Below are 25,698 nucleotides of genomic sequence, written 5' to 3'. Positions count from 1 at the left end.
AAATTCATTTCAAAGGATTTATTTTAGATATATTATAAACACTTAATTTTCTTTAATTCAAAACAAATTAAATTACATGTTATTCACCTGCCAAGTTAAATGCAATTTTTAATGAAAAGATGTAAAGGGGTAAACATTTAATTATGTTGATAGATATGTAGAAAAACCAGTTTCTACACATGGACAATTATTTTAATAAAATAGAATCCAAAGTTTTGTGATAAAGACCTGTCTATGAATTGGTATTTAAAAAATAGAATAGGCAGGCGGTTGTGTGATGGCTACATCAGGTTTTTTTAATAAGCGGTTATGAATCGTAAGCTTGAGAACTTTCACTGGGATGAATGTTTTTGTTTAATTTCTGGAAAAAAGTAGTGCATTATTTCTGATTGCAGTGCACTGCACTTTTTCCTAGAACTGGCAGCAAAACATAATTTGTAGCGGAATAAAAAATGGTTTTAAAAAATATGGCTGATTGAGAAAGACCTGATAAGAGAGAATTTAGTGTAAAGATTAAATTTTAAAGCTGATGTGCATCTCTTGTATATTTTTAAGCTAAATATTAAAATATTTTTAAGTATGCTTTAAAATAATGTTATCATTTAATTTTATTTTAAAACATTTTTTTAAAAAAATTGTTATAATAATTGAAGCTCTTTTTAAGTCTTAAGGCCGGTTTACACTTCTCCCAGTGAACTTCGAGTGACTTTCGGGGAGCCCCTCGTCCAAGCATCTCGAACCAAGTGAACAGACCTGTACTCTGATAGATTGTTCACACACAATCAGAGCAGACTGACAACTCGCCTCCATTTGCTTGCAAAATGGATACCGATGTTCAAGTTGCTGTGCTTGAAGTTTGCGAAGCAATTCCAACAAATTAATTTCTGTTCTGGGGAAAAGAAGAAAAGCAAATCAAAGCGTGACTGTGTAGCTAGCTCCTCATGATGAATTGGGAGCATTAAATCAACTTTGATGCGAGAATATCCAAAGTTACTCAAACTTAATCAGAATGGGTGAAGGATAATTTGAAACTTTATTGGAAATGGTCACTCCACTTATTCAAAAAAAAAAAAAAAAAATTCTTTCAAGATGCTCTACCAGCAGAATTAAAACTGATAAGATAGTGCTTCGGTTTCTGGAGACGGGTGGCTCCTGCAGTTCTCTGCAATATTTATTTTGAGTGCCAAAATGCACAATCAGCATATTTATTCCAGAAGTGTTTGAGGTCATTTTCTGTGTATGAGGTTGAGCAAAAATTATTAATCCTTTGCTTGAACTCTCCAACACCCTCAAATTTTAACATATTAATAATAGTCTCATTCGCCTTATGTCGTCGATTTTTATTTTAATACTTCTGACTGATTGTTTGTAAATAAAATCTAATTTGCAGTTCAAATAAAAAGGGAAGTCTATAAAACAAAATTTCTAAACTTTAAATTATATTTTATTGAATGAGTAGAAACTGGTTTTTCAAAATTTACATCAATAAAATAAAATGAATGTTTGCCCTTATATTTTTAATTGAAAACTGTATTTTTTTGGGTAGTTGAATTATTTTATAGGGTAGTTGAATAACATATAATTTTTTTTTGATTAAAGAAAATTCAGAAATAAATGTATTTAAAATAAACATTTGAATCTGATTTCTTCTATGTTTTTTCAAACCTAAATTCATTTCAGTAGTTATATCCATCGGAGTTATTGCCCGGGTAGATTTTCAAATTGCTCTGAGTTACTGCCCGGACAGATTAACAAAAATGTGATTAAGTAAATTATAATAAAATTACACAGATGCTTATTTCATGCATGCATCTTCTCACTATTTCTTTCATGTAATTTCAGTAATGCCTTTCTTCTGACAGGAACTTTTCACACTGTATCTCTGAAAGCTTTCATCATTAATATATGTATGTGTACTTTCTAATGTTTTTGCATATATTGTTACGAGGTAAAAGGATTTTTTTCTTGAAAGAATAAATATTACTGCATTTTTCTTGCAGCTTGGCAAATCTATAATTGATAATATTTTTTGCAACTGAAAGAATGATCATTATATGCTTTGGGTGTTATCTCTTATATTTAAAATATGTTTCTTGGAGGAGCAGCTTTGTTTTATGCTTATTGTATGTGTGCAAAAAGAAATTTCCAAATGGTGCCATGTGGAAATTTCTTTTGCGAGTTAAAACACAGCTGTTTTTCCCTCGAGGTAACATTGCACTGTTGAGGGAAAATGAAAGGCAATTTACTAAACCCCTTAGTTGTGAGGTACATAGGTCATCGGACAAGTGGAAGGGAAAGGTTTTCGGACAATGACGATCTCTGCACTCTAAATGGTAAGGGGGGGATAATTTCTCTGGCCGAAATTTTGGCCACAGCCATTTTTTGAGAGTCTGAAACTTTGGCCTATAATTCAGTTACCCATTTTCTAAGCATTAAGAGAATGGCACAAATTCCCTATTGGCATTGTGCACTGGCCAAAATAGGCATGTGCAATTCCCATATGTGCAGTGCGCTACAAATTTTCTGAGGACATCATGGGTTGCCACATAACTATTTTGGCAACATGAATACTTTTTTGGAGGAGAGGGGGATTTGGCTAATCAGAAAGTACCAAATATTATTTGTATTTACTTTGTATGTCAAAATTTTTGCAAGATGTTGTATTCCCTTTTTACATGTAAAAATGCCAGGTATAAAATCAAAAATAAAATTCATCATAAATAATTTTTAATATGATGTATATCTATATCTTATTCTGATGCAAAATGAAATGTTGTGTTTTCTTATTATTGGTAAATATTACAAATTTAAATATAAGATTTGATGCATTCCTATTAATTCTATGGATACTTGCGTATTTTCGCAATCACCTTAGTAGTAATCGCCCAACTCTGGCAACCATGCACATAACAGTTCTTTAGTTAACCATATCCATTGAGAGTTTCAATCCAAAACTTAACCGAATCATTTTTTACTTCTGTAAAAAATCGCCAATCTCCACCAAGGTGGTTACCAGTAATAATATGTACCAGTTCTACTCCTTTATTTAAGTAATTGATTAAAATGAAGGATATGAAATATGATAACTATAAGTAGAATTTAACTTTTCTTCTTGCATTTAATTTATGTAAATTCTATTTTAATCATGTTAAAAAATCATTGTTTGTTATGGGCAGAATTTTAAAGGATTAGGGGTTAAATGGCATTTAACAGTAGCTGTTAATCTGTTCACGTCTTCATAATCAATACATATCTTGCATTGGTTTCAAATTTAAGAATATTTCTGTATTGCACACTTTTCTTTGTAGGATTTTGCTAACAAAATTCTCATTGATGAATAAAATTTAAGTTTGTACCACATTGTAAAAGGGAGAAATCTGTTAACCAAGTGAAATCAACAGAAAAGAAGCAAATTTGTTTTTAAAAACAGTATATTTCCTTTTAATCTAAAAACTATGATGCATTTTCTTTCATGTCTTTCCATGTGTTTAAGTTATTTTGTGTGAAACTAACTTCCATTTTGTTTCAGCTGCTATGGCTTTCTTTTGGTTTGTAACATTTTGTTACTTAAGTGATTCTTGGAGAAAAGCCCCTTATCCCAAGCATGGATATGGTGTAAACAACTTGAGGGGTGCTATTGCCTTCAGTTTCTTTTCAATTTTTGTCTGGGTAAGTACTTTAAAATATGTTCAGTAATTTTTCTCACTTACTCAGTTATTTCCCTTTCTACGTGAGAATTGAGAATGTCATGAAAATGAAATTGTTAATAATTTAGACTCATTTCAAAAGGAAGAAAGTAATATTTTCCATTCAAGGGGACAGAGGGAATAATTTGGTTATTGAATTTAACCACTGTGGACTAAAATGATTAGTTGGTATAGTTTTTGCATGTTCTTTTATTTAGTTATCATTTGATTGATTTTGCTCCTTTGTTATAAAATAAGATTCTACATTATAATGTGTTGAATTAGCTAATAGGTAAAAGGTTTATTTTCCTTCCCTTAAACCTAACTTATTTTTTTCCTTAAATAAGTTCCCACTTCAGTTCCCTAAATGTATTTAACATGGCAAGCCTACTGTGCTTGGTTAAAGGCCGATCTCTTTTGATCTCGATGTAGCATTAAGTATGTTAATTGGAAAGATGAATATTTAAATTAGACTTTCAAGTAACGTTATAGACTGCTGGGGTCTTTGAAATATTTAAATTAATGGAATAGACTGTTTTGGTATTTAAAATATTTAAATTATATGTTAATTTATATGTCAAGTAATTTCTAAATATAGTGTATTATTAATGGGGAATTTTCATTTCATTACAACTGCAATTTTTATTGAATTTATCATTCAGTTTTTATTAAATTGTTTTCTTAGTCATTTCTATTAAATATGAGTATTCTAATATATATTTTCCTATGTATGTTGGGAAAAACATGGCATTCTAATTTCATCAGAATGTTGGTACTAAATATTTATTAGCTTTACATTGTGGCATTAATGAGGCTAGTAAATAACGAACTGCTAATTTAGTGGCTAAAACTGCTAATTTAGATTGAATTAGCAGCTAATTAGCTAAAATTAATTTAATTAGCTGAAACTAATTAGCTAAAACTGCTAATTCAGATTGGATTAATTTTAACTGTTTTAGGTTTTACTCCTTTGGGAAATGTAAATATAATTCAGCTTATCTATTAGAAAGTGTCCACTGTGAGAGAAAGTATCATGTTTCACATATAATATTCATATGCTTTGCCTTGAATAATAATTCCATTTCTGATATTTAATGCCACCAGTTTAGTTTCTGCCTAAGGCAGGGCTTTGTGAAATTTGTTACTAACTCAACTGAAACAGATAACTGAGATGTATAATTTCCTGAGATTGTTGTAATGTGCAAGTGTAACTCTGTATGTATTCTTATGCAGCTGTGTGCGTTGCAGAATCTTATACACTGCCCAACAAAAGAGTGAACCATGAGAGTTTGGGTAGAATGTAATATCAATTGATACACAGATAAAGCATACATATGTAAATAAGTGATGCAGTTTATAGAAGATTAAATTTATATGGTTCATCTCGAATCAGTAAGATGTATGATCACCCCTTGTGGAGATGCAAACTGCAACCACCATGAAGTACAGATGTAGTGTAGGGATAGTATCCTGAGGGATGGAAGTCATATGCTCTGAACCCTTCTGCAAAGTTAGTCCTCCAATAACAGCTGGGGCAAGCAGACAAAAAAAAAATGACCCAGATATGCTCAATTGACAAAATATTAGGTAACATCGCAGGCCAAGGAAGCTATAGGACATTCTGCAAGGCTTGTTGGCTAATAAATGTGGTGTCGCATAGTCCTGTTGGAAAACACCGTTTTGCAGCCACTGAAGGTAAGATAGCACAACTGGCTGCTGCACCTCATCAATGTGTTGTCATGCGGTCATTGTGCCTGGGATGTGTAATAGAAATGACCTGTTGTCATGACTGATTGCATCACAAACCATTATGCTACGTTGACATGCAGTGTGGCGTTCAACAATAGTAATCAGATTGGCTCTATGTCCCCGTTGGTGCTATACAGTTAACCGGTGATTATCATCAGACAAACAAAACCGAGACTTATAGCTGAATATCACATTGTGCCATTCAGATATGCAAATGGCTCGCTGAAGACACTTCTTTTGCATCAGTGGTTTGATGTTAATGGCTGCCTGTCTTTGCAAAGTGCAGCTTGTGTGCAAGATGCTTTCAATCAGCTGTTGGAAAACTGTTCTCCCAGATATTGGAGTATTCAAGGCTCCCTACACATTCCGTAAAATGTTCTTAGTAGTCAAATGGGAGTCCACCACTGCTTCTCTTCGTATGCATCGATCTGTGCATTCTGTAGTACATCTAGATGGACCTGGTCTTTCATGACTATTTACTTTTCCATCATTAATCCATCTAGACTAAACTGTATGCACAGTTTTCTTTTACACACTGTGTTTTATGCACAGTGTAGTTCATGTTTTCATCATGTATAATGTGAATTTTAAACGCATCCTTCCCTTAGCAGATAGCTTTCATGGGATATATGTTAATCAGATCAACTGATAAAATTTTACCATATAATTTATTACATATTTGCAGCACAACATAACATGACAAAATCTCGGTTCACAAACTTAATTTGTTCATAAAGCCCTATTCCTCAACCAAAATGCTTATTAACTAAAATAATTTTTCCCTTAGGAAATAATGTAAAAAATTAATTAACTCATTCTTAGGTCACAGATGATTACTTACTTAAGCATTATAACAGTACTTTGTGCGCAAGTTCATAACCCAAAGCTAATGCCAGTTAGTTAATATAACAGAAGATAAACAGATGGCCCACCAGTGGCTGATAGAAGTGACAGTTGATAGAAGCCCACATCTAGCAGTAAAGAGCATACAGCTTTAGCTTAAGAGCTTCTATTTAAGTATCTGGACTTGAGCTTCATTGTTGGAAAACTGTCTTGTATCTCAGAAATTTGGTGCAGAATTTAGGTCTTGAGTTTCAATGTAGAATACATTAAGCACTATAAATGTTATGTGAAATAAAATATTTACATTGTCAAACTTGTTATTATAAAGTATTTTAAACTGTCATATGTGTTTAATTATAAAATTCATTCAGAACTGGATTTAAAAAAAAAACACTTAGTTTATATATATATATATATATATATATATATATATATATATATATGTAATAAAGCAAAATTTAGAAGTACTGATGTGGGAACACTGAGACGTAGAAACGCAGAAAAATACTGACGATGAAGCATGTAGATGGTATACTGAAGAGGAAGCATTCTGATTGTGTAGTGTGCTAACATGTTGTGTTCGGAATATCTAAGAAACTTGGCAGTCGAAGCAGTTTTAATTCCATTTTTATTTGCAACTGACTTTTGTGGCCACAATCACTTAACACTCTAGTCATGCCTAATCATGGAATATTTACATTTTTGATATTATTACGATAGAAAGTGAAATTACATCGTAGCAGGGTAGAGAGTGAAGCTGAAGTGTGTAGTTATGCAATATGGAAGCAATCTAGAAATGACGCAATATAGAGAAGTTATTACGATTTTTAGAACAGAGAGGGAGAATTAGTTTTACCATTAGTTTATAAATTATAATTTTGATTCATATATATTTTATCATATGTATATATATATTCTACATAAGCTATTCAGAAAGTAAGGAACATTTTGGAATTAAAAAGAAACTAAATACAAGAAAAAAATTTATTATATACATCAGAAAGCATGGCTAAAATACTACTTTTCTACATAGTCACCAAACAAATTGAGGCACTTATCATAGCAGTGAACAAGTTTTGAAATTCCTTCGTCATAGAATTCTCCTGCCTGTGATCTCAGCCACTCAGTGACGCGCACCCGTAGCTCCTTGTTGTCATCAAAACGCTGTGTTGCTAGCCAGTTTTTCATTCTTGGAAACAAGTGAAAATCACTAGGTTGAAGATTGGGACTATAGGGCGGATGAGGGAAAACCTCCCATTTGAATGAATTAAGGAGTTCTTGAGTGCGGTTTGCTGTGTGAGGTCGGGCGTTGTCGTGCAAAAACAAAATTTGGGAAGTCAACTTTACTCGGCACTTTTTTTTAACTGCTCTCCTAAGGTTGTACAGAGTTTGACAATACTGATCAGAGTTTATTGTGGCATCATGTTCGAGAAAATCAATCAGAAGCACACCTTGCCTATCCCAAAACACAGTCGCTATAATCTTCTTTGGTTTGCAAACATTTTCTTGGTCTTTTGGAGGAACTTGTTTGCCCCCACTGCATGGACTGTAATTTTGTCTCAATTCATGTGTCTCACCAGCGTCTCATCACCAGTTACGGTTCGATCCAGTAATGAATCACCATGTCTGTCGTAGGCCTCCAGAAATGTCGAAGCTATCCCCCATTCGCTGACCTTTGTGGTGGTCTGTAAGCAATTTCGGCACCCATCTTCCACAAAATTTGCGGTAGCCTAGCTTTTGTGTAACAATTTCAAACAACAAAGTCTGTGAAACTTGTGGAAAACTAAGCAAGCTCCGTTATTGTGAAACGGCAGTTTTCATGAATCTTTTCATCTACTTTGGCAACCAGTTCGTCAGTCACAATGCTAGGGTGTCCAATCTTCTCTTCATCGTGAACGTTATTTCGGCCACTTTTAAACTGAATGCACCATTTCCAGATTGAACTTTCATTTATTACGTTGTTTCCATACAGTTCACACACTTGCCGATGAATTTCCATAGGTTTTTAAGTTTTTTGCCAACAAAAACCGTATTACAGACCGCACATCACAACTGGCGGGATTTTTAATTGCAGCGCACATTTTAAATTAGAATATCAAAAAAATGGGCAGCGTGGAAATGTTCCCGTTGTGATGGCTGGACGGCGACTGAGATGCCGAGCACACAGACACCAAAATATACGTGATCGGTGTGCACCTAGCGACGTAAGATGGAAACGTTCCTTACTTTCTGAATAGCCCTTGTTACATCTGTTTCTACAAATATTCACTTAAGTCAGTTTTAGATATCCTGTACTTTCAGGTAAATAAAGCTTAAATAAATTAGCAATAGTCTTTACTGCTTGGTTACTGCTGCTGCAATCTTTGTAAAGTTAGTCAAATTTAACTGTAAAAAATGCAGTTTAACTGTAAAAACTGCAGTTTAATGTGCTGATAAAAACTGGACTATTATCGAAATATGTATATCTTCCAAAAATTTTGTATTTCTTATCTATTTGTATTAAGTAAATTTTAATTCATTATTATTAAGTAAATTTAAATTTAATTTTTGTGAGGGGACACTTTAATGTATAAATATTTTAATACTTTTATTTTAAGCTAAAAATCATGCATTATCATTTCAGTAGCAATACTTCTTTTACCACGGTAATTCTACAACATACCTGAGCACTTATTATAATAAATCTTCTTTAACATAGCAGTAAAATACTTCAGCAGCAGATGGAATTTTTTCCTGAAATAATGCTCTGCATTCTAATAAGTCCCAATATTCTTTTTATTCAGTTTTGAGTTTGATGTTCAAATTACATTGAATCCTTGGATCGAAAAATATCTTGAATGTTGAACAATGTCTCAAGATACAAGCAAGTAAGTGAGCAACAGATGGTACTGGATGATACTCAAACAGTGATGCAAAAAGTCAAGCAATATGAGAGATTCATGTAAAAGAATGACATAGCAAAAATGTTTGCATATAAATATTGTAGGGCAGAAATGTCAGTGGGAAATTGCCAGTTGCTGTGTGACTTTCTGTTAAATAATGTACACTGCACCAAAAAAAAAAGTTTGTATATCTCCCATTCTACTGGGCCGATTCACAAAATTCAAATTGTGTTTTTTATGTCTCGAAAGCGCGATTTAGGATATATATTAGATTTATACAGTCAAAAGTCGTTAATTCGGACACCCATAATCCGGAATAATCTATAATCCGGACCTCAAAGCTACAAACTTTCTGCGCATGCATCGCGTTGCCGCATGCGCGTAAGACCTTCACTGCTGCTAATTTGCGTGTGCGCGTGCGCAAAATACGTTTACGAATGCGCGTTTAATGTATAACGGACGGGATAAGCTAAGCTAAAATTATCTAATTATCTATTTCAGTTAATGTTGCAGATTGCATTGTTCCTTAATCTTCGAATTGGATCCGGATTATTATTTTTTGCAGACTGTTAGAGCAATTTTATAAAAGTAAGCTTGAACTTTCGATTATGTCAAATAGAATTTCCGATATATATTTACTAATATGTAAAGGATATACAAAGCGAAAGTATCTTTTGGAGTCCATTAAACAAAAAGTGGAATTGCTGCAAAAAATGGATAAAGTTTATCTAAACTTTAACGTTTGTTTATCTAAACTTTGTTTATCTTTAACGCGGCGGCGGCGTGCATTGAATTGGAATTGGAAGTTGATCTGTCAGCACTATCCTTATCTTAAGGGCAGATGTTTTTATTTTATTTGGCTTATAATTGCTTACTCAATGTAGTATTTCATCTCGTCTTTGATATGATTTAAATCAAATGCCTCGTCATTATAATTCGCTTCCGATAGCGAAGAAAGTGACAGAGGTTATTGAAAACGAAAAAATTGCGATTGACAAATTAGTCGGTATTCTCGACACAGCAATTATATCACTTGAACAGCGGAACTTTTTAACTGAACAAGAAATTATGTCTGTTTATAGAATTAAAGAGAATGTATTATAACATAAAAAACGAAGCAACTTAAACAACTTACATTGAAAGAAATGTTTAATAAAGTAAACAAATAAATATTAAGCTTTTTTTTTTTTTTGTAAATTTTGATACCCTTTAAATCATAATTGTACTTCTTATAATTTCTGCATGCCATTTTACCAGATTTAAACTGATGATCTATAATCCGGAAAAATCGATAATCCGGAATCGCCGAAGTCCCGACGAGTCCGGATTAACGACTTTTGACTAGTATATAGCATTGTTCTAACATGGGTAATTTGACACAAAATCGGACATTTTCTGAAATAACATACCAATTTTTTTCCATATTTTGATTCTAAGACTCAAGTTATGCCTAGATATTAAATTTTCTAAAATTTAGTGCAAAATTTATGGAGAAATTCAGAAATTTATATTGGCGCAATTTTTTCAGTTTGCACTTAGCGCGCTTTTTAATGTATGGCAACCAATTTTCCTTTCCCTTCCTTTATGCCAGAGCAGAAAAAAGGGCACTTCGTTCCTACCTTTTTTGGCCCAGCAGCAGCCGAGCAGTAAAATTGCTGAACACTGGTAGTTCGGTCCGAGGTTCGAATCCCGCAAACGGGCTGGCTGCATGGGCGTTTTCATGGTTTTCCCCATGTGTAACGTGTATACGAGCCAGTCCCCCTTAGAAAGTCCTCCACGAAGGCATCCCTTCTCTTTGGCAGATAGTCCTAGTGTGCTTTGCTGTATTCTCAATACACCACCACCACCATTCCTACCTTTTTGCATTGTGCATGAGCGGAAAAAAAGTAACATCATTCTTAATTTCAAATAATTTTAGCGAAGTGTCTAAACCACATTTGATATTTTATCACTTTCAACAAATATGCCAAATTTTCATATATCTTCAATTCATGTTTTCATATTTCATATAAATTCACATATATCTATGGAAATTTTGAATAAAAAACTGTAATTTTTTGCAGGTATGCTTAGAAATACGTCTACTTTAAGATGATGGTAAAAGTTTTATAGATTGTAATTCAAAATTCTTTTAAAAAAAATTTTAGTAGTTATTTAAAAATAAATCGTAAAAAATGGGTGAATTTTATTTGGAATGAACCTGAATTTTGAAATGTGAAAGAAAGAATCAAATAGGTTTAATAAAAAAAAAGAGAAAGAGATTAATAAATATATACCAAACTCAATTAACATTGAGGAGCTAAAATTTTGAGAGCTAATTTATTAAAAACTTGTGCAGTTTTTACAAAACTTGGTAGTTTGGCTTAATTTGTGTCGTAGAATGGAAATATGTAAAAAAATTGGTATGTTATTTCATAAAAAGTCCATTTTGTGTCAAAATACCTATAAAGTCGAACTTTCGAGACATGAAAAAAGCAATTTTAATTTCGTCAATCGGCCCAGTAGAAGGGGAGATATCGAACTGCCCCCCCTTTTTTGTGCGCAGTGTAAATCTCTGCTCTAGCTCACATTTAATTTTTTTTTAATAATTAGTAGTTAAATAAGATATTATGCAGTCAAAGAATTATAATGATAGTAGCAAAATTTCAAAAAAAAAAAAAAAAAAAAAAATTAATGACTAGAATCATGGTAGAGATCAAGAAAGAAATTATAGGTAAATACAAATATGGTGTACATGTCTCCAATTGCTGAGTTACATATGCTAAAATCAACCATAAGCACTATTACGAAAAATAAGGATGCAATCAAAGAAGCTGATGTTACAAGAAAAATGACAAACAATTGAAAGGCACAAAATATATATCGCAGACAATTGAAGAACGTGGAGAAATTGCTGCTTATATGGATAGATGAGCAAATATTAGCTTGTTGTGAAGGCATAGTTTGTGAGACAAGTATATGATGACCTGGTAAACAAGTAACCTGGTGAGGTATGATGACAGGTGACTTGGCAAGTGTATAATAACCTGGTAAAATAGTACCTCAGACAGAACTGCTAATGCTGATATTTTCAAAGCTAGCAGATGTTGATTTGAGAAATTTAAGAAGTAGCATATATAAAGTAATTAGGCATTGGAGAGCAGCGAGTATGAACCAAAAAGCTGCAGAAGAGTTAGTGCAGGATTTTAGTGACTTTAAATAGTTAAAAGTGGAGGGATTTCTTCCTAAATAAGTACAGAGAACCCTTGCCAAACATGGTTTCACATATATGCATTATTTTAATTTTTTTTAATTCGTCCAATGCTAGAATTTTATTTATATGCACTTCAGTGTTCATTCATCAGCCATGGCCAGAAGTTATCAACAGTTTTAAAGGGCTGTAACATTTGTTTCATTTTTTCATCAAATGAAAATGAATTTAAAGAAATCATAAAAAAGAAGAGTTAAAGGAAGAAGAAGCAGAAAATTGCAACAGTAATTGGCAGCAAAGAACTTTCTGAAGCCTAAATCAAATAATTAATCAAGAATTGACAATCAAGAAATAATGAATGAAGAACTGGATATTTTTTAACACCAGAGGATAGTGGACATGAAAAGAAAGATAAAGCACCTTAAATTAATAAGAGTAAGATATAGCTTCATTTACATGAAATTAATAAAATTGTTAAAAGAAGGCATGGGAACTGTTTGAATTTGCGTTGGAGATTGACCCAAATAAAAGCCAAAATCAATTTAGGCATTGAGAAATAATGCATTCTGTACTGCAAAACTTTTAAAAAGTTGTGTTAGTCATTGTCCTAAGGAAAAATCATAAACTTTAAATAAATAATTTTATCACATGCTTATTAAATAATAATGAAGATCTTAATTAACATTTCTTTCATTTTTTCCTTTTGATTAAAGTTATACTTACTTTCTTATCTAAATTATGCTTAACATTTTCGCTGCTAATCATGAGGTTGTGTTGATAGAATATACTGTGTCGTAAAAGTAGATTGTACCCATATACCGATTTACTTACTATGAAAAATATGATTTAAAAGAGGTAATAAAAGGTTATTATGTGTACCACATCGATTACCAAGCCTTTAAGTATAGAATTTTATGACTATGCACCAGCACCTGATCGGCACTGGAGATAAAACACTTAAAATTATTTCTGCAATGCCGCATTATGTGCTAGTGCATGGCATTTTAAAATGAATCAAAATAAGTAGCAATATGCATTATTTTTGTATGAAACTATATCGCAAATAAATATATACATTACAAATGAATTTAGTATAAGATAGTTACCATGATATTATTGCAAACTATATATTTCAGAATCTTATTCATGTATGAGCTTTGCATGAAATGAAACTTTGTTTCCATTCCAAACCACATGCATTTACAACTAGATCCTCACCTTCACTCTACGCCAATGCTAGCATGCATATTCAAAACGTAAAGCTGATTGAACTTGAAAATAAACAAGGAGACGTTGCATTTCCTGTACCAAGGCATGACTGGCACCTGAGACATCACTCCACACTACGCTGCTGAGCGTGATTGGCTCTTCAGCAATAACGTCAATCCACGTGCCAGTACATGATTGGTAGTGAATGTGTTAACATATTTTTCTTACAGAAAGTTAACTTTGTGGAACATGATTTTACTGTATGCACAGTGCATTAGTGATGTAACCCCCAGGTTTGGCAGCCCACCAGCGGCTGAGGGGTAAAGTCGTTGAACACTGGTAGTTCGGTCCGAGGTTCAAATCCCGTGAACGGGCTGGCTGCATGGGCGTTTTCGTGGTTTTCCCAATGTGTAACATGTATATGAGCCAGTTTCACTTAGAAGGTCCTCCATAAAGGCATCTCTTCCCTTAGGCAGATAGCCATCTAGGAATTGTGGTAATCACATAAACCTATGTGGGGATAGACATTGCACCTGGCCCTTCTGTAAATGAGTTGGTTGAAAAGTTATATTTTATCACAGTGAAATTCCTGTCTTTAATATGACTTTTTCTAATACAGCCCTTGGACCATCAGATTGTTTCAAATTTGAAGAAGTTATATACCAAAGCACTTTTCAAAAGCATTTTTAGGTAATCTCTTTAACGGAATTAACATTTCGAGACTTCTGAAAATGTCCTTTTAATATTTTCCACTGTTTAACCCCTTAAGCAGTTTGCCCGTACGGTGTACGTGCTACCCGAAATTGGCCTCAACCAGTTTGCCCGTACGGCATACGGGCATAGATATTTTCTCCTTTCCTTTTCTGGTTTGCCCGTATTTTTCAATATTGTAAAGATACTATTTAGTATTAATATTTTTCGACAGATGGCGTGACTTGTCCATGTAACTGAAATGCTTTTCATCCGGGTTTTTCTTTGTAGCGGGAAAGGGGGGATTTTTCTTTGAAATTTTTGTTCTACTGTATTCAACGCTTGTGAATTTAAAACCTTGTCTTTTCTTATGGAAGTTATGGATGGAATAAACGACGAAAATACTTTCTTGTTAGATGATGAACTACATTCTGATACAGATACAGATATTTCATCTAATTATTTGGATTATTCCTCAGATGAATCATGCAGTGAGCTCAGCTCTGATGAAGATTTGTGTTCTGCAAGGATTTTTACCGAGGTTGATGTGAAAAATCCACCTGTTCCGTGTCCTCGATTTAAATTTACTGGTATTCCTTCTGTGCACACACAATTTGACGACACTTCTGATGTTTTAGAATTTTATGAAACATTCATTGATTCTTCACTCATGAGTAAAATTGTGGAAGAGACAAATAAATATGCTAAACAGTGCATCCAATCGAGTGTTGCAAAACAATTCTCAAAGAGTAAATTTTGGGAAGAGACAACTGTGAACGAGTTGCATGTATTTTTCGCTCTGAATATACTTCAAGGAATTGTAAAGAAACCTGGAATTGATCATTATTGGAGCAAAAGATATTCGACTAATACATCTTTTTTCTCTAAAATAATGTCTAATCGTCGATTCTGTCTTTTGCAATGTTACTTGCATTTTTCTGATAATGCAGCATTTGACAAAGAAAATCACGAATGCCCAAAATTAGTTAAAGTTTGGCCAGTTGTAAAACATCTCAATAAGAAATTTAGTGAAACGGTGACACCAGAGCGAGATGTAACAATGGATGAGAGCCTTATGCTATTCAAAGGACGACTAGGATGGAAACAATTTATTCCACTCAAAAGAGCTAGATTTGGAGTAAAATGTTTTATGTTGTGCGAATCCAATTCTGTTTATGTCTGGTCAATAATAATATATACAGGTAAAGACACAATTCTGAAACCTGAATATTCTAAACTTTGCTTTTCATCACAAATTGTCCTGACAATGATGGAGCCTTTGCTTCATAAAGGATACTGTCTTACAATAGACAATTATTATTCTTCGCCAGAATTAGCAGACAAACTAGTTTCATGTCGAACGGACACATATGGCACATTAAACCTCAAGAGAAAAGAAGTCCCAAAAGAAATGCAGAAAAGAAAATTGAAAAAAGGAGAGATTATAGGTTTTCAGAGAGGAAAAGTTACTGTGATGAAGTGGATGGATAAAAAAAAAAGTTTCATTACTTTCCACAATTCACAATACTGAAATGGAACAAATTCAAGTCCGCTCTGATATGAAAGAAAAACCGAAAATTGTTATGGACTATAATAATACTATGGAAGGAGTAGACCGCATGGACCAAAATTTGAAGAGTTTTGAAATTATCAAGAAAAGGGGCAAAAAATGTTACAGAAAGATTTTTTTCCCACATTTTTGATATTGCTGTATGGAACTCATATGTTGTCTACCGTAAAAATGGAGGAAAACGTACACAACTGGAATTTAGACTTGATCTCGTTGACCGTATAATTGAAACATATCATTTGGGACAAAATTTCCCACGTGGACAACCAGGTTCGGAGCCTAATCCTCTGAGATTGACAGAGAGACATTTTTTGGAAATAATTGCTCCCACAGATAAGAAAATGAGACCTGCAAGACAATGCGCAGTGTGCTGTTCTAAAAGAAATGAGAATGGAAAAAGAATACGAAAAGAAACAAGGTATTTCTGCCCTGATTGCGACGTAGGACTCTGCATTACACCATGCTTCAAATTATACCATACACAAAAAGACTTCTGAACTGTTTGGAAAAATATAAACTTCAAAATTCACAGTAAGTATGAAAGAAATTTTTATAGAAATTGTAAACCATTCTTCACTGTATGCAAAATGTACTTGAAAAAAGCAAACATTTAGGGGGGTTTTGTTTTCCAAAATTGTAAAATAAAAAATGTTGTAAAACCATTAAAAGTGAAAAAAAACATTAAAAACTCTTATTATTCTTATTCTATTAAGTATGGTACTTTAATTATATGCAATAAAAAAATATGCTTTTTTTGGGAGCAATTCTGGTAAAAAAATTGACCGCTTAAAGGGTTAAAAGACACTGGCGGAGAAAGCCTGGCAGCAAGTGACTAACAGTTTCATGAATTCAGCATGGAGAACATTATGGCCAGATTGTGTTCGAGGCAGAAACTATGAATACTATAACACTGATAAAGTTTTTGCTACCGATGATATTCTATCTTTAGGCAAAAAATTGGAAACTTGGGCTTTGAAGTTAAGAGTGAAGACATGTAGAAGAGTTGCAAGAAAACCACAAAAATAAGCTCGGCTGGGAAGAACTGGAACAACTTCTAGGGCAGCAAAAAAAGGGGGAAAATGGTTTTAGAGTGTCTTTAAGGGGAGGATGTTTCTAGTTATAGATCTGCAAAATGGAAAGTTTCGATTGATCACATTATCAATAGTAAACTAGTAATAAGCCGCAGTATAAATATTTATGATGCCTACATCATATCAGGATTTAGGAACATTTTAAAACATAAACTGAAATAAATCACATTGGATAAATTTTTAATGGGACTAACAGCCAGCAGTTCTCAAGCAGAAAACAGCAATATTAAGAAAAATATTTTTTTAAAAAAACTTACAGACAATAATTACTTTATATATTTATGGAAAAAGATTTTGTTTTAATCAATAACATTTTGTACCTTTTGCTTCTTTACCATTTTCTGCATATGCTGTCTACTTTACTTGATAGATACTGTAAAAAGTCTCCTCTTAGTACATTTCTTGTAGTTAAACTTGTTACTATGAAATAATCAATGTTAGAATTGTGCAAATCTTACTTTTATCAATGAGTTAATGATACTTAAAAAATTGTATTTTCTATTGAGCCATGTATACTGCTTTATCAGTATTGTAGTTACTGTTATATTATGCAAATATGATACTACTGTATTTTCCACCTTAGTTTTTGTTATTTTATGTAGAAATGCTCTTATATAATAAAATTATATATAGGCATGTATGTGTAAAATAACAGTTATTTATATTTTTACCTCATTATAAACATATGTAACAGCTCCTTCAATGTATAAATTTATTTGCAGGCTGGTTGCATATTTTTTGCTTTCACTCGTTATCGCCAGGGTGCAGATACTGCATTCATGACCAGTGGTTTTGAAGGAGATGCAAGTATGCCTGGTGGTGCCCCTTACACCAGTTATCCTGATGGACCGGAAATGAATGAGGGTTACCAAGAGCCTCCTTTCTCCTCAAACCAAAAAGATATGGCCCCAGGTGGGCCTGGTTTCCAACAGCCAGCTTATTAATGTGCATTCCATCGCTAATACATATAATCTACTCGTTGAGTCGTTTGTAGGTGAAAGAGGGATTAGAGAGCTCCACATGTTTATGTACAATGATGTGCATTGTTCCATTACTACTACTGTACTCCTTGAGCGGTGATAAAAAGTTTTTTGAGTCCTTTTTGAAAATGTGGGTGTTAGCATGCTGGGTTGCCCAATGATTTAGAAAGGAAAGATAGTTCAATTCTTGATCTGTTTTGACACTTGTGTGCAGAGCAGGCAAATGAGATTTTTTATAAGGTTTGATCAAAACTTTTTTTTATTTTTATTGATGAGCATGCTTACATATGTATGCTTAGGGCAGTGGCATAGCTACATTTAAAGTTCTGTTTTGAACAGATGAGAATTTCAGAATTAATAATGCAAGTACCTTAAACTGTTAAATTGAAACATTTTATACTAAGTCTCAAACAGTCAGTGGTTTAGCAGTAAATAATATTGATTCATATTCATCAGTTAAGTGCACTTTGATTTGCTTTCAATGAAATTATTTGTAGTTGATCTATTTCAGGCTAACTCCTTCCTTTTTTAAGTTTATTAATATTTTTGATTATGTTAAATGTATTCATTGAACTCATTGCTTTGTTAATCAGTATTACTTATTTTGAGATATTTATAGTAAAAAATATCCTGCTAAAAGGTATTTCAAGAATATTAGAAGAAGAGAGGAAAAGAATGATAATTTTAAAGGGAATTAAACCCTGCAACAATATGATTTTGAATCCTAAGAATAAAAAAATCAAGTAATCATTTTCTTTTGACATTTGGTGTCTTATTTTTTTATGTACAAAATTGTTCCTTTTTTGGCATATTGAGAGAAATTTGATGAGTACAATGATGATTTTAATTATTATTTTTTAAATTAAAAGCTTTTGTGACTTTTTATACTGATTAAAAAACTGTTTAAAAAGTAGCTATGCTTCTGTGTGTCTGTATAGGTGTATGTTTATGCGATCATACTCCTTACACAACTTATTCAAATGATTAACAGGGCAACCATTACTTACACTGATGAAATCCTTTCTAAAAGGATATATAGAGCTTCAAAACATCACTCATTTCTGTATCATTTCTGTCTTCTGCCTAGATTCATTTTTTAAATACTTTTAAGTTGTTAAATCATATTGCATTTTATTTAAATGGATAAAAAATTGTTAAAAAAACTTTTAAATTGTAATTGCACTACCTTTTCTTCTTTATAACAATGGCATCCTATTGTGATATTTACTAATGACAAAAATTGAATTAGTTGCATACTTTTTCATTAATTTTTTTAATTATATAAAAGCCATTGAAATTAGATATAAATAGGAGATATTTGGCTAATTTAGTACAAAAATAAATGATTATTTTAGCCTCTTTTGCCAGCCCTGCTGAAATGAATGTTTCATGAGCATTTACATTGTCACATTAAGTATTGAAAGCAGTGATGAATTTTCCATAATTCTGTGTTAATAGAGCACACATTATCCTGAGTTTTGTTATGAGTAAAAATATCGGGGATAAGTTGTTTGGAACTTAATATTTCATTCACCATGCACAGCTTGTGAATGGAAATATAGTCAATTAATTATCCATTTTTGAGATAACTGAGTACACTTTCATTATTAAGCTTTAGCATAAAATGATTAAGTTAAAATCGGGCCTTCACTTATATATATATATATATATTCTTGATTCTGATTTCTTTTTATCTTTGAGATGAATTTTAAAATTGAGCGAAATTTTAAGTTCCAAATGTAGTGCCATAGTATTTATAATTCCATATGAATTAATGCTTTGTGATTTATTGGTTTACTAAAGAAAGCCAGATTTTGATTATAAATTGTATCTGAAATGCATTATTGTACTTTTTATTGTTCACTGTATATTCATTCATTTATTTTTTATCTGTGACAAATTTGTGAAATATTGCATAAAGTATTATATACTGTAAAGCAAAATGTAGCAAAAATGTGTTTTTATGGCAATCAGTGGTAGTATTATTTTATTTGCAAATTCTGTGTTAAGTCAGCAGGTCAGATCATTTGAGGTTATTTAAGTGATTGTTTCAAATTTTTTTTAAAATTGTTAATATGAGTTGTATATTTCTATGGTTAATTTCTACTTGCAAATTAAAATCAAAATGGAATAATTGAAAAAAAGTTCATCATACAGATAAATTTCTGTTCAAATTGGATTAATCATTTTGAGGAAATGTGTCATAAATTCTTTATGCTTAAATATGTATATTTAGGGCTGCTTGAAGGTTTTGAGGCTAGTTTCGCTGTATATATGTATATATGCATACATACATATTGTGAAATTTGCTTAAAAATTTGACTTGATATGCATTTTGCATTTAAACTCTCATATTTAAAATTTCATAGATATAAGAAATTTCTTTTGCAGTCTTGAGGAAAATTTCAGTATTCTTTTCAAGTTATGCTTTTTTGATAGGTTTTAGAATTATCCTTCCTATATTATATTTATGTGGAACATTAGCAAGGCAATAGTGGGTAAAAATTATATATATTGTTTGTTAAAAATTTAGTTAATTTGCCTCAATATCTAAAGTAAGTATACCTAATGAAATGATGAATGTAATCATTTCTTTTTATGAATTTATTTATTTTATAGTTTTGTAAATAGTAGGCTCTCTGCAACTGTATACTTTTCTCTGTTTTAAAAATATAGAAGACAAAGGCATCTTAAATTAAAACAGGCAATTTTTCAGTTAATTTGCATCATATATTTTAGTTACTATACCCTTTTACCTGAAATGTTCAAAATGGGAAACACTGTTCTTATATCATAGCAAGACCTAGTTAAGTAGGATTTTGCAGATATCTAGCACCTAGGATATTGAAATCTGCAGTGGCAATAATAGGCAACCCTGAATATATCTGTCTTGCAGAAATATATATAAAAAAGTACAATAGGATTGTTATTTTCCCAGTGCAGGAACTTCATTATTCTGTGTCTTCTTGTATATTATGAACTAAATAAGTTTGTGTGCTGTTAAAAAAAGTAATGTTTTATGGCACTGTTTATAAAGCTCTTTAAATTATGCTTCTGTTAACCACTCTGGAAACCTGTTATACACTAAACCCTTCTCTCTAAAGAACAAAAATGTGTGTGTTTTATCAACAAAGCTGATAATGAGTGCTAAAGTTCAGCCGAATAATCCTAGCTAAGTATTATTTCATAATTCGTTATGTTTCTATTACAGTGATATTTTGGTTTAATTTTTAAATTTCAGGATTAAAATTGTATATTTAATTACATCAATTTTTAGTGTGTGTATGTGTGCTGTCATGAAAGAAGTATGTGTAGTGGTTAACAAAGGCAAATAATTTCACCGGCTTATCTCCAAACTGAACAGATTCTCCCTTTTATATGTAACCATATGTTCTGTACTTGATTACCCCCAAAAATTGGTAGTACCATAATGTTTAGGCTGCAGATAGTTATAGATTAGATGTAATTTAACAATGAACACAAGTAACATTATAAATGTATTATTAAAAAATATATGATCATGTGTTAATGCATGTGCTTATTCATATAATTACATATGTGCAGCCTACTTACATGTCTTAATGCGTGCAGTATTTCTTTAGCAATTATTTAGAATGTTAAAATATATTTTGAGTATTAAAATTTTCAGAAATACTTGTCATTGCAAAATCTTGTTTGCTTTTACCTACCAAAGTATTCATGTTAATTAGATGAAAATTATGCATGTAAGTCACCGTTCCATACTGTCTGATAAATTCGAATTTGCAATAAAATGTATATTTGAAGTATTTATTCAGTATCAGTATATGTAGGGGATTCAGTTGATACATATTTTTATTAGAAATATTTCTTTGAAACTACTTGTTATTTGTATTTAATTTTATTCCTTGTGTAGTATTGCATCTTTGTGAAAAGGTGAAGACTGTAAAATATAAGTGACCAGTAAATCCTCCCAGTATATATTTTTATGAAAATAATACATTTTATGGAAAACAGTGTAGATGTTCTTGCCTCTTGCTTGCTTTGAAATTACAATTTTATGTAGAGATGTACAGTAAATCAAGTAACAAGAATGGCAATTGACTTTATCTTTTTTTTTTTTAAAACATATATTGCAGCATTCCTTTTTTATCTATATGAGCCTATTTTCTCTGAGGGTATATCATTTTGCTAGACTATTAGAATAATTTTTAAAAAGTAGAATTTATTATTAAACTTAATTTCCATTTGAATGGTTTAAACTGATTTTTTTTTTTTTTTTACTATGTAGTTATTGTGCTTGCATTTTTAAATGAAATCTCACAATCAAGGTAAGTTTCATAAAATATGTTTCACAATCAACCCTTTTCATAAAAATGGATGAAAAATTACTTATGAAGGTGTACAACTGGTAGAAATTTGTCTGAGGGAAAGCTTGAATCACTTATTGTATACATAATATAATTTCAGCTGAAGCAATTAATCATTGTCAATTTTAAAATATTAGTTTCTTCATATTTTGTGAATTGCTTTATGCAGAAAGATCTATGTAATTTAAAAAAAGAGTCTGAAGTAACTTTATAATCACTGAATATTGTATATTAAATTGCAAAATCTGTTTATTATAAGTTTTTTAACACTCTTTCATTGCCCAAATACTTATCAACAATTAGTATGTAGGCTTGGTATATAACACTGCAAAAAATAACTCTGTTATACACAATATGTATATTTATAAAATCATTAACATTGAAGGATGAACATGAAGCTGTTATACATATATTTAATTAGTTTTTACTGTTTTACTGTACATCATATTTCATGTGTGAAATTATATGATTGTAGGTTGTGATTGTATTATTTGACTGTCAATATTGAAATTTTAAATTATATTTTATACACTAATGTGCTCCCCACTTTTTTTGTGTAGTCTATGTATGTACAGTTATAAAAGGACTGTCTTGTCTGATCACTTCAGTCTTTTTACGGTATATTTGTACAAAAATGAACTTCACATTATAAATCAAATTCTTTCTGTCCTGTTTTTCTGTGCTACAAATTTTCACTTGACTACTGTTTTATTCAGATTGTTGTGTGGTAACTGAGGAAAATTGTCACAATTGTGAAAGGGATAAATATCATATTTTTATGCCTAGATGTGCATCTATTGCATATTTTTGCAAATTGTCCTCTTCCTGTACAATACATTTTTCACTTTTAGAGATATTTTATATTTTGCTTTTTAATTTGTTTATTTATCTGTGGTTTACTTTTTTGATAAATTATGCTACAGTTTCATGTCTTATCATCTGTATGGCAAACCTTTAGTTACCAAATGTTTAACTGCATGAAGTGTTGGCCTGAATTTTCTATCTTCTTTAATATGTAGCTTAAAATTCATTTTGCTTAGTCAATGTACTTAGCCAAACCACTGTGATGTATCATATCTAGTCAGAAATAAAGTTCTATCAAAAATGTTTAATTTTTTTTTCATATTTTATGCATTATACCTACAAAATAATTTGTCCAGTGACCAGTGCTGCTGATTAGCTATATTGATATACTGATTAAAACTAAAATAAGTTTCAGTCATTTACTTATCTGAAAAACTAATTATGAAATCAGTAGATTTTATTATTGATTGGTTATTGGTTGGTTATCCCCCCCCTTATTCAAGAATTCCATTTCTGTTGTAGATTGTTTCTGATTATAAGTTCTATGCTTACTGTCACTTTGGAAAGTTAAAGAAAAGGATTGTTAAGATTTAATTTCATCATTTATAGTTTTACCCCTTGAAATATGGATAAAGGTGGGAAGGGAAAATGAGTTACTATTCTACATTAGTTTTTAAATTTTCTAATGAACATATCAATGTTTGTCATAGCAGAATATACCAAAGGTAATTTCAAAAGATTTTAGGGGTAGAATTCATTGCTGATTCAGTTTTTATTAAGGTCACTGTAGATTGACTGAGAATGTACTTAAATTAATGTTAATTAAAAACTTGATAAATCATGAGCATTTGTGATTACTATAACTTTGTTAAAATGGGGTGGTTAAAATCTGTTGAATCAAATATCTTCCTGAGTAGTTGTTGAGCTGTGAAGAAGAAGATACAAGCATCTTGGATAATATTGTCCTGGTTATTGTGAATCAAAGTTAAATGGAGCTTATGCAAGTAGTCTTTGTGAGCTTTGCTATAATCTAATCGCTTGGTATGTGTTGTTAACACTGCAGCAAAAAAGTTCTCATTAAAAGTGATTCTTTGTCACTTCAAGTTACCAGGCATAGTTATTTCATCTTGACATGTTATTATTTTCATGTTTATAAACTGACGGAAATATTTAGGGACATGACAGTAAAGATGTTGAAGTTCTGTTGATATAATCCATTATTAGCTTATATAGTTTATTTATTTGTTTTGTGATCGTTCAGAATAATGTAGTTTTATTTATTTTGCAATGTTTCAGAGCTGTGCAGTTGTTATTAATCACATTTTATAAGTTTTTTTTTAACTCTAAAAGAGCTATTAGTCTCAAATTGCGATTTTTCATCGATTTGCTTTATATGTTGTCCACTCTAAATGTTTTGTTACTTTTCATTGGAGTCTGTTGCTATTCGGTAAAACAAAAGTTTTTCAAATTTGCCTGTTATTGATAACAGTTATTTAAAAGCTGTAGATGTACTTAAGAATATTTTTTTATAAGATTTTACTTAGTTCACTCACTGTGTTTCACTTGGGGTGAAATTTTGTCATCGATTTTTAACCTACTTCATGGTAAGCTACCGATTTCAAAGTTTGTACACAAACTGTATGCTGATGACAATGCAATGTAGTGAAACGATTTTTATTTTTTCAAAATTAGATTTAAAATTTTTTTAATTTAATATTTAAGAAAAATTTTCATACATATCTTCTTTTAGCGAATAAGCTAAGTATATCAGAATTTTACTCTTTGCACTGTCGAACAGAGTGGAAAAAAAAATATTTTCAGTGGAACTTGTATGAAAATTATAATTAATTTCTGAATTTTTGTAAACCGCTTGATTTCACTATTTATGATTTTAAAATTTCATAGTCTAGAAATACGTCGGATATAAAGTTCTAAAGTTTTCACGATTATACAAGAAAGTTTTTGCTTTCTTTCATAATAAGAATGATTTAAAAAAATCATAGTCGAGCGATTTTTTACATTTTTAAAAAGTGTGTTGCAGTTTGAATTAATGTAAAAAGCATTTTAAGTTTGCCATTCTCAGTGCATTTAATGACGAATTGTCGATGCATTTTAGCCCAAAAGGGATGTTAGTCCCGTATGAGATTTTACTCCCGAAATGGCATTTTGCATTGAATCACTATAGACAGCATATCACTTTTCAGATTGTTGCTACCAAATATTATTGCCCTGTATTATATTTAAAAAATTAAATAATGTAGAATCTGAATGAGCGCAAGGTGCGAGAAAACAACGGTACCTAAAACCATCAAATTGCAGATAAACATAGTCCTCCACCTGAACATAGGTATCTGGAAGCCTGAATTTTGATTTGTTTTATAATCTATTTCATATTTTTAAAACTTAAACAAATTTTTGATTCACAAACTCAATGATTTCAAAGCGAGCATTGGCAACACTATATGGAGGGAGGGAAAAAACATATCTATCTTCAGCTCGGAAAACTTAAAATATGCTATTTTTAAATATTTAGTGATTTTGCTATTGAATCGACTGTTATGTGGCATAAGTGCCAAGAACGTGATGTTTAATAAATAAAGTTAACACACAGAATGTTACTAATTAAAAAAAAAATGTTTTGCAAAGAACTGTGAA

At 31.4% G+C, this 25,698-nt stretch overlaps 1 protein-coding gene across 1 annotated transcript in view; it reads left to right on the top strand.

Annotated features, from left to right (window-relative positions):
- The window catches only part of Syngr (synaptogyrin), a 35,888-nt gene extending 12,537 nt beyond the window's left edge, over positions 1 to 23,351 (top strand). Inside the window, exons 3-4 of the mRNA XM_035364505.2 lie at positions 3,530 to 3,669; positions 17,633 to 23,351. Coding sequence (XP_035220396.1) covers positions 3,530 to 3,669; positions 17,633 to 17,854 — 362 coding nt within the window. The 3' untranslated portion in view covers positions 17,855 to 23,351. The remainder of the gene's footprint in view (positions 1 to 3,529; positions 3,670 to 17,632) is intronic.
- The last annotated feature ends 2,347 nt before the right edge of the window (positions 23,352 to 25,698 follow it).

This window comes from Stegodyphus dumicola, chromosome 9 (genome assembly GCF_044657685.1).
Source record: "Stegodyphus dumicola isolate Sdum_Otavi_A_Nest chromosome 9, ASM4465768v1".
Taxonomy (NCBI): domain Eukaryota; kingdom Metazoa; phylum Arthropoda; class Arachnida; order Araneae; family Eresidae; genus Stegodyphus; species Stegodyphus dumicola.
This window is presented reverse-complemented; position numbering and strand designations above follow the sequence as displayed.